The 8,688-nt window shown below is 54.4% G+C and overlaps 1 protein-coding gene and 1 pseudogene across 1 annotated transcript; one reads left to right on the top strand and one right to left on the bottom strand.

Moving 5' to 3' along the window:
- Window positions 1–1,350: 1,350 nt before the first annotated feature.
- Window positions 1,351–6,849, top strand: PTX4 (pentraxin 4). Its single transcript, XM_008146374.3, has 3 exons — window positions 1,351–1,555; window positions 2,314–2,935; window positions 4,785–6,849. Exons 1-3 carry the CDS (start codon window positions 1,415–1,417, stop codon window positions 5,423–5,425), a joined length of 1,404 nt encoding a protein of 467 aa, XP_008144596.2. The 5' UTR covers window positions 1,351–1,414; the 3' UTR covers window positions 5,426–6,849.
- A 337-nt stretch (window positions 6,850–7,186) lies between these two features.
- On the bottom strand, window positions 7,187–7,632 carry LOC103290473 (mitochondrial import inner membrane translocase subunit TIM14-like; annotated as a pseudogene).
- Between the last annotated feature and the right edge of the window lie 1,056 nt (window positions 7,633–8,688).

Here is an 8,688-nt window from a genome sequence, read left to right as displayed (position 1 = left end):
TCTTTTCTCAAGGTCAATTTACACTTGAGGGGGGTGCACAATTTTAAAATTTGAAAACCATTTTCACTCAGAAATGTTAAGGTTTGCTCCTCTTTCTTCGGCAGCCAGCGCTGCTGCTGAGATGGCCAACATGCCCTGGGGAAAGTCCCAATCCTTCCCATGTGACCAGGTGTTCTCTCTGGACACTTCAGATCTCCTGTCCTAGGTTTTCTGGCACTTGATGAGAGGAGCTGTACTTTCTGAGCAATTGCTTTAACTTCGCCTTTCAGCTGTGTGTGGGAAGGTATCATAGTTTTTATTTTATTTTTTTAATGTATATTTTTATTGATTTCAGAGAGGAAGTAGAGAGAGATAGAAACATCATGATGAGAGAGAATCACTGATCAGTTGCCTCCTGCAAGCCCCACACTAGGGATCAAGCCCGCAACCCAGGCATGTGCCCTGACCGGGAATCGAACTGAGACCTCCTGGTTCATGGGTCCATGCTCAACCCCTGAGCCACGCTAGCTGGGCATCATAGTTTTTATTTTCAAGAGCAACTTCCTTTCTGATTCCATTTTTCGTAGCATCCATTACTTGCCTTGTGAACACAAAGCTTTTCTTATTTTCCTAAGGGTATTGATTAGAACCTTCTTGAGCTTTTCCTTGGCCCTCTGCATTGTCTCCTGGGTCCCTTGACTGTTTGGGCAGATTTCTGTCACTCTTTTCAGAGGTTTCCAAGTGTCTGGTGATGCTTGGCTGAGCTTCCACATTAAGCAGGAGAGAGTAAACAGGGCGACAGATAAGGGGGACCACGTCCTTCTGCAAAGACCATTTTCCAAATAAGGTCCCATTCACAAGTACTGATATAGAGGTTAAGACTTGGACCGACATTTTGGGGGTCACCATTCAGCCCACTACACAACCTGTTCCCAAAATAAATTACGGTGCCTCCCAATCCCATATCCTTTGTCTTACATGAGGGAGAGATGTCCTCACAGGATGCTCTGTTCGTGTTGCGGTGCTGGGCCCCACTACAGACTTGGATCCAAGGATCCCCTGGCCCCAGCCAGGTTCTGTGTCCTGCTTTAACTTCCTTTTGGTGGGAACATGAGTCCCTGTGCTCCTGCTAAAGCAATCACCCCGGCCGCCGCTGAGCCAGCCGGACCAGGGCTTTCACCCCATAGAGTTATTTTCCAAAGACACCGCATCTGTTTTAAGCTTGTCTCCTTGGGAACCTCTGAATCTCCCGAGCCCGTGGGCTGGAAGGCACATGCCTTTCATTTGGTGGCAGGAAGTACCTGACTCCCAGCCAGAGTCAAAAAAAGGGGAAATTTCTCCACTGAGAGCTGGAGGGAGCATAGGCTGAGGCAGGAGCACCAGGCAGGCGGCAGCATCCTACAAGTTGGTGGCAACTCCCGCTGCTCTTCTCAGAATGGGCTGCCCAGGAGGGACGACCCTGTCTTTCTTCCTTGTTTTTGTGCCTGTCTACCTGCATGGAGCTTGGTCGCAGGAAGCCGGCCCTACAGGGCAAAGAAAACCGTTTTTCGAGAGGCTCCGCAGACTGGAGGAACAGGTAAACACCCCCCATGCAGGGCAGGTGGTTTTGTTTTGTTTTTTAATTGGCAACAGAAGGACAGACGTTGCAGAAACGGAGTAGTGAGCCTTGGCGCTCTGTGGACACAGGCGTGGAGTTTGTAGTTCTGTTTATCAGCTGATGTTATTTTCACCTGTGGCTGGAAGCCAGCAGAAAGGTTCCCCAGGCTGGGCCGGGTTCTGCGGACAAGTAAGGGTTCTGACACATGAGGGCTGGGTGGGAGTCAGAGGCTGGGAGGGGGTTGGAAGTCCCCAGGGGTGCAGCCAGGTTGCTGGATCTGTGCAGTGGGGGTGGGGGGGTGGGGGGGAGAGGTTGACAGGGCAGGGGAGCGGATGAGGTAGCAACACTGGGCATGTGGGTGAGGTCTTCGGTCCATAGTGGAGCAGACACTCCCATGTGGATCTATAGCCAGTTCCCCGCCCTGCATGGGCCTCCAGTGCTCCCCACTTTGACCCGCATAATTCACTCAGCCCATCCTGGTGTCCGCCCACTCACAGGGAGGACCCTGAGCATCAGGGGTGAAGCGTGGGGGACCAGGCTGGTGGCCTGAAGCCCTCACCCAACACAGTGCTACCGAGTGATTTTGAGCTGGTCCCCCCTCCTCCCTGAACTCGGTTGGGATGGGGCTGGCCATGGCCATCGGGCGGCCATTGGTAGGCACCACAGAAGCAGGGCAGGGAAGGCTTGTTCGGAGCCCTCCCGGGCCCTGCCCCCAAGGCTGCTGTGTGCCTCTGCAGTTCCGGAGGTTCCAGGAGGTGACCTTAACACACCTGCAGGCCATCGCCAGCAACTACAACCTGTCCTACAACATCGATGCCCGGTTCCAGAGCTTGGCCCAGGAGAGCCAGGCCTTGGCTCTGGCGGTCAACCAGTCGCAGGCCACTGTGCAGGGCGACCTGGGCCACCTCAAGACCTGGATTCGGAAGACACAACGCAGAAGCCGGAAGGTGGACTCCAGGCTGCTGGCCTTGGGTGTCGCCCTGCGGGAGAGGAGCCAGCAGCTCACCCGGGAGAGGAAGGAGCAGGCAGCGCAGAGGGAGGCACTGTCTAGCCTGGCCCTGGACATGCGAGCCCTGCAGGACACGCTGGCTCGCCTGACAGGCGTTGTCCAGAGCCAGGGCGCCAGGCTGGATGCTCTCAAGGAGTGGCTTCCAGTGGCTTGCCCTGGCACCGCAGCCCCTGCCCGGCCTGGGCTGCCAAGCCAAAGCTCCCTGAAGCTGCAGGCGGACAGGCAGGTGCTCAGAACTTCGCCGGAGCCCCTGGGCCCACCTCGGGATTTTGCTGGCCGTCTCCAGGGGACACGGGAGCCGCCAGGCCCAGGCAGCCCGTGGGCATGGCGCCCTGAGAGACTGGGAGAGAGTAAGTACCATGGGCCTGCCTTCCCTTATCCACCTCCACTTTCCCTCTCACTGACTAAGGAATTGGCCTCTGTCCCCTCCAAAAGCCTCTCCCCTGTTCTGTGTGGAGAGAACACTGGCTCATGCCCCACATACCCCATCCCAGAAGAAAGGGGCCATCCCGGTGACAGCCAGTCTGTGGGTCCCCAGCAGGTCAGGCCAACCCCCTGAGGTGGCTCAGCTGGCACCTCGTGGGGCTTGTGCCCACCTGTGGAGGGCCCGGGCCTTTGAAAAGCCAGTTCTGATTTCCCAGGTGAGGGCTTTTCAACCGAAGCACTACTGACATTTGGGGCCAGGCGGTCCTTAGTTGTGGGGGCTCCCCAGGCATTGTAGGGTGTTTAGCAGCACTCCCGGCCTCCACCCACTAGTGCCCCTTTATCTTTGACTTGTATTTTTTTTCTAGGTTGCTTCTGCTGTCTTGTTTAGCAGCCTCTGGGGCCCCTTAATCTGAATCAGGATTTCCCTTCACCCAGGGCCATGGTCGGCAAACTGCGGCTCGCGAGCCACATGCGGCTCTTTGGCCCCTTGAGTGTGGCTCTTCCACAAAATACCACGGCCTGGGCGAGTCTATTTTGAAGAAATGGCGTTAGATGAAGTTTAAGTTTAAAAAATTTGGCTCTCAAAAGAAATTTCAATCGTTGTACTGTTGATATTTGGCTCTGTTGACTAGTGAGTTTGCCGACCACTGACCCAGGGCATGCTGGTGGCCTCGCCAGGATCAACCCACTGACCTCTCGGAAACTGCCAGGCTGCCTCGAAACAGAGGCTATAGGTTTGACGACCAAAACGCTGTGCAGACCCTGCTAAGATGTCCCTGGGGCATAGACACCTATGGTTGAGGCCCGCTGCCCTGGATTATGACAGGAGCCCCCAAGGTGGAGAGAGGCGCCAGAGGCCAGCCACAGGAGGCCCTCCATCCTCAAACTCAGTGGGATGATGGGCTAGAAAAGCATTTTCCCCGGCTCTGCCCCCGGCCTGCCAGTCAGAACCTCAGACCAGGTGCAGCAACTGGAGGCTCCCCCTGCTCCCCCTCCCCCCACACGCACACACAGGCAGACCTGGCAGGAAGTCTGGTGGGCAGGGTGGTGGCCCCCAAAGACGTCCATGTCCTGATGCTGGGACCCTGTGGATATGTCACCTCATGTGGCAAAGTGGACTGTGCAGCTGTGATTTTGAGATGGGAGATGATCCTGGATTATGGCGTGGCCCAGGGTCATCGCAGCGTTCCTTATAAGAGGGAGGCGGAGCATCAGGGTCGGAGGAGGGTCGGACAACAGAAGCAGAGGACCGAGGGATATACTTTGAAGATGGAGGAAGGGCCATGAGCCATGAAGGTGGGCGTCTCTAGAGGCTGGAAAGGGCAGGAAAGGGCTTGTCCCTGGGTCCTCCAGAAGGAACCAGCTCTGCCAACACCATGATTCTAGCCCAGTGAGACCTGTTGGACTTCTGACCTCCAGGACTTTGAGGAACAAAATCTGTGTTGTTTTGAGTCACTGAGTTTATGGAGAATTCTTGCAGCAGCCACAGGAAACTCATATAGAGGCTCCCCTCGTGGTGAGGAGTGTGGGCGCAGGCCTGCCCCCTCGCAAGGCGCATGACTGCCTGGTCTCCGTCTTCCTGCCTGTCAGACAATGAGACGCAGCCCTCACAGTTAGTGCCTGATGAAAGCCAGCTGCTGGGGCTTAGGCCCACCTGCCTGGTGCAAAGGAAAAGCCTGCAGCATGTATGTTTCTGGGTATTTCTGGAAGCTTCTGGGTGTTTCTGGGTGACCTTGTGGTGCATGAGCTGACTCTCCCCCGCTCTGTTTCCAGTCTGCAACGTGGGCCCTGCACTCGTCTTCCCAAACACGTCCACGGAGAACGCGGTCTTCCTGAGCCCCGGCTTCCTCTCAGGCCTGCGGGCCCTGTCTGTCTGCAGCTGGGTCCGAACAGCCTCGGGCCACCTGGGCACCCTCCTCTCCTACGCCACCGCGGAGAATGATAACAAGCTGGTGTTGCACGGCCGGGACTCGCTGGCCCCCGGCTCCATCCACTTTGTGATCGGAGACCCGGCCTTCAGGGAGCTGCCTCTGCAGCCGCTGCTGGATGGCCAGTGGCACCATGTGTGTGTCATCTGGACTTCCCTCCTGGGCAGGTACTGGCTCCACGTGGACCGCAGGCTGGTCGCCACCGGCTCCCGCTTCAGGGAGGGCTATGAGATCCCTCCCGGAGGGTCCCTGGTGCTGGGCCAGGAGCAAGACAGCATGGGGGGTGGGTTTGATGGCTCCGAGGCCTTCGTGGGGAGCATGGCTGGCCTAGCCATCTGGGACCGTGCGCTGGTCCCCGGGGAAGTCTCACACCTTGCCACGGGGAAGGAGCTCCCGCCGGGCGCCATCCTCACACTGGCCAATGCCGCCTTGATAGGCGGCTTTGTGCAGAGGGTGAACTGCACCTGCCTAGAGCTCTGCCCGTGAGGTGTCACCCCCCGGGAGCTGTGGTCATGCTCTGGGCTGGCAAGAGGAGCAAGTCTCCAGCTGTGCTCAGCCATCCCTGGCCCCAGCACACTCCACGGAGGGTCCCCACCCAGACTGGGGAGCGAGGGGCAGGATGCTGCCACTGGGCCAGGCACACCTGGCGTCTAACGTAGAATGTGGGCATTCCATGGGTGGGGAGACAAAGAACCCGGGCGGGGCAGAGAGGGCAGCGGCCAAGACATGAGTCAGGTTCCCTCAGAATCGCATTCTTTCCCTGGCGGCAGTGTCCTTGCAGTTGCCCTCTCTGTGGTATGCCATCATTTTAACAGACCGGGCCAGGCCGATGGGAGTGCTGGACCCCCACGGGGCCTCTCCTCGGGGCGTGGGGCCGCTCCCATTACAGGCTTCTTCTGTGAGAACTGTTTTCCCAGAAACTGCATAGGCAGCCTGGGAACTGTCACCGCAGCCTCTCAGGGTGGCTATGGAAGTTTCCCTTTCGTGGTCCTTGTTCCAAAGTCTCATGAAAAGGGCCAGAGAATTCATTTCCTGGCCCCCAACACCACCGCCCCCCACTCCCTGGGAGTCCTGGGGGTTCCCTCAAGGTCCTGTGATGGCTGTTGAGGTTACCTAAGCCTCTAGGAGAGCGGCCCTGCAAGGAGCACAGTCTATTCAGAAATAAACATTCACGATGGACAGGAAATGCTTTTTTTTTTTAATATATACTTTATTGATTTTTTTACAGAGAGGAAGAGAGAGGGATAGAGTTAGAAACATCGAAGAGAGAGAAACATCGATCAGCTGCCTCTTGCACACCCCCTACTGGGGATGTGCCCGCAACCAAGGTACATGCCCTTGACCGGAATCGAACCTGGGACCTTTCAGTCCCCAGGCTGACGCTCTATCCACTGAGCCAAACAGGCCAGGGCAGGAAATGCTTTTAAAGCAACTGTATTGGGGTAGAATCACATCCTATAAAAGTCACTAATTTTAAGCGTACAGTTCAAAGATAGTTAGTAAATTTGCCAAATTCTGCAATCATCCCCACAATCCAGTTTTAGAACATTTCTGTGGCCCCCACCCCTGAAAAAATCATGCCAATTAATGGTCACTCCTGTCTCTACCCAGCCCCTTGCCCCAGCTCTGGCAACCCCTGGTGTGCTTCTGCGTCTGTGGGTTTGCCTGTTCTGGACATTTCAAGTCAATGGAGTCATGCAGAGGTTGTCCTGTTGAGTCTGGCCTCTTTCACTCAGCAAACGTTCTCCAGGTTCATTCATCTTGTAGTGCGTGTGTCAGTGCTTCCTTCCCTCCTGTGGCTCAATAACATTCTCTTGTATTGGGCCAATTTTGCTTATCCGTTCAGCAATTGATGGGTATTTGGATTGTTTCCAGTTTGGGGCTATTGTGAATAAAGCTGCTATATACGTTCTCATATGAGTCTTTGTCTAGATATGTATTTTTATTTATCTCGAGTGGATACCTAAGGGATAGAATTGCTGGATTATATGGTAAATTCATGTCTAAACTTTAAAGAAACTGCCAAACTGGTTTCCAAAGTGGCTGTATCATTTCACATTCCCACCAGCAATATATGAAGGTTCCCATTTCTCCACACTCTTACCAACACTTGATGTTTTGTTTGTTTGTTTGTTTGTTTTAGTTTTTGCTAAATCATGTTTAAAATGTGTAGCTTTGGGACATTGTATTACAAAAAGCTGTTTTCACATGCATGACTAACAACTTAAAATTCACCATACATTTACTTCATTTTTTAGCTTGACCGTCTAATAAATCTTTAGCTTCATTGATTTTTGGCTGCTGTATAAGGAGATCCTCCCTTGTCTGGGTGATTTAAAAGCATAATTCGTCAGTGAGCATCTCTTACTTTTCCTTTATTGGCAGTAGGGCTTACACCTAGTATTAATGCCGCTTCTCGTTTTGTCATTTTGGGTTCAAACCCACCTCTGTAATAGCCACCACTGAAGGCAGATTTTAGTAGACTTTGAAAAACTTGTTTTACTTGAGGCTCCATATGCTTCATGGCTTGCAAAACATAACGGCCTGCAAATCCTGCAGCAGCAATGGTCAATCCAACTGCTATCACTGTACTGGTCATGGCTCCGGCTCGGCTCCCCTGCCTCCGCCGAGAGCGCGGTTCATCCCAGCCCAAAAGGCCGCGGCCACCAGCTCCCCGCCGCTACCAGAAAGCAAGGGCGCTGCCAGCGGGGGCCAAAACCTCTGTCTTTTGCGTAACTTTTTCTTTTGTAGAATCTGGTACATTTTAAAAAATGTCTTGACAATTAGAATAGGCATGGTTTACTTTACGTTTCAGTGCAATGTAAAGTAACCCTATAATACTGGCATTTCCCCCAAGAAGACCCAAATGCACCTCCTCTCCCTGGAGGAGGTGCCCTAAATTAGTCCCTTGGGTCCCTTAGCAGGGTTCCTATCCCTGCAGAGCTCTTGTGGCCCCAGCAATTCCAGGCCTTCAGCTGACTTAGCCCAGAGCCCCCAACCCCCCTCAACTCCATGCCCCCCACCACCAACGCCACCTTACATGAGTCAAGGTCAGAGGAGGCATTCTAGAACTGGAAACCCCCTAGGTGGCCTCATGAAGGCCCCCTGGGTCACTGGCTTATGCTTCCATCTGCACTATCCCAGGACACACCCGTCTCCTCTGGCCTTTTCTGGAGCCCTTACTCCATCCCAGTCTGGTGTTGAAGGGGGCGGGATGACATCTTTCCTTCGGGATGACTGGCAATTTGATTACCATTAAAAGATTATACAGGGCATCACATCCCAGCCCTCCCCTGCTCTCGGGTGCTTACAGTGCTGCAGGGGACTTTTGTCACCCTTCACAGCAGCATTTTGCTGCATGTCTGAAGACCCTAAAGCCATGGGAATTTGGTGGAGTGGGTATTCACTCTGGGCTGTGCATTTGGGACGTTTTGTGGGGATGGGGCCATCCAAGAGTGCAAAGTGGCTGCGGCAAGGGCTTGGGGTGGGGGTCGAGACAGCTTGGTGGGAGCTCAGGTGGCTGGGAATTTGATACCGATTGGCCTGTCCAGCTAAGGGGTCTGGGCTCTGTCCCACAGGACAAGGAGAGACTGTCCAGGTTTTGGAGCAGAGGAGTCTGATGACCTCACATGATCCACCATTCCTGTGGGATCAGCAGCAAAGTCCATGTGCATTTTGAAGCATGAGCCACATCCACCTCTAATTCCATCACATCTCACCTTTGACCCGAGTTTGTTGGGTTTCTGGGT

This window comes from Eptesicus fuscus, chromosome 4, assembly GCF_027574615.1.
Source record: "Eptesicus fuscus isolate TK198812 chromosome 4, DD_ASM_mEF_20220401, whole genome shotgun sequence".
Classification (NCBI taxonomy): domain Eukaryota; kingdom Metazoa; phylum Chordata; class Mammalia; order Chiroptera; family Vespertilionidae; genus Eptesicus; species Eptesicus fuscus.
The sequence above is the reverse complement of the archived record's forward strand: the minus strand, read 5'-3'. Positions and strand labels throughout refer to the sequence as shown.

Excerpts from the sequence above, each read along its gene's own strand:
- PTX4 (XM_008146374.3), top strand. The coding sequence starts at position 1,415 with ATGGGCTGCCCAGGAGGGACGACCCTGTCTTTCTTCCTTGTTTTTGTG. Across the intron at positions 1,556-2,313 it reads TCCGCAGACTGGAGGAACAG|TTCCGGAGGTTCCAGGAGGT; the intron begins GTAAACACCCCC and ends GTGCCTCTGCAG. Across the intron at positions 2,936-4,784 it reads CCCTGAGAGACTGGGAGAGA|TCTGCAACGTGGGCCCTGCA; the intron begins GTAAGTACCATG and ends CTCTGTTTCCAG.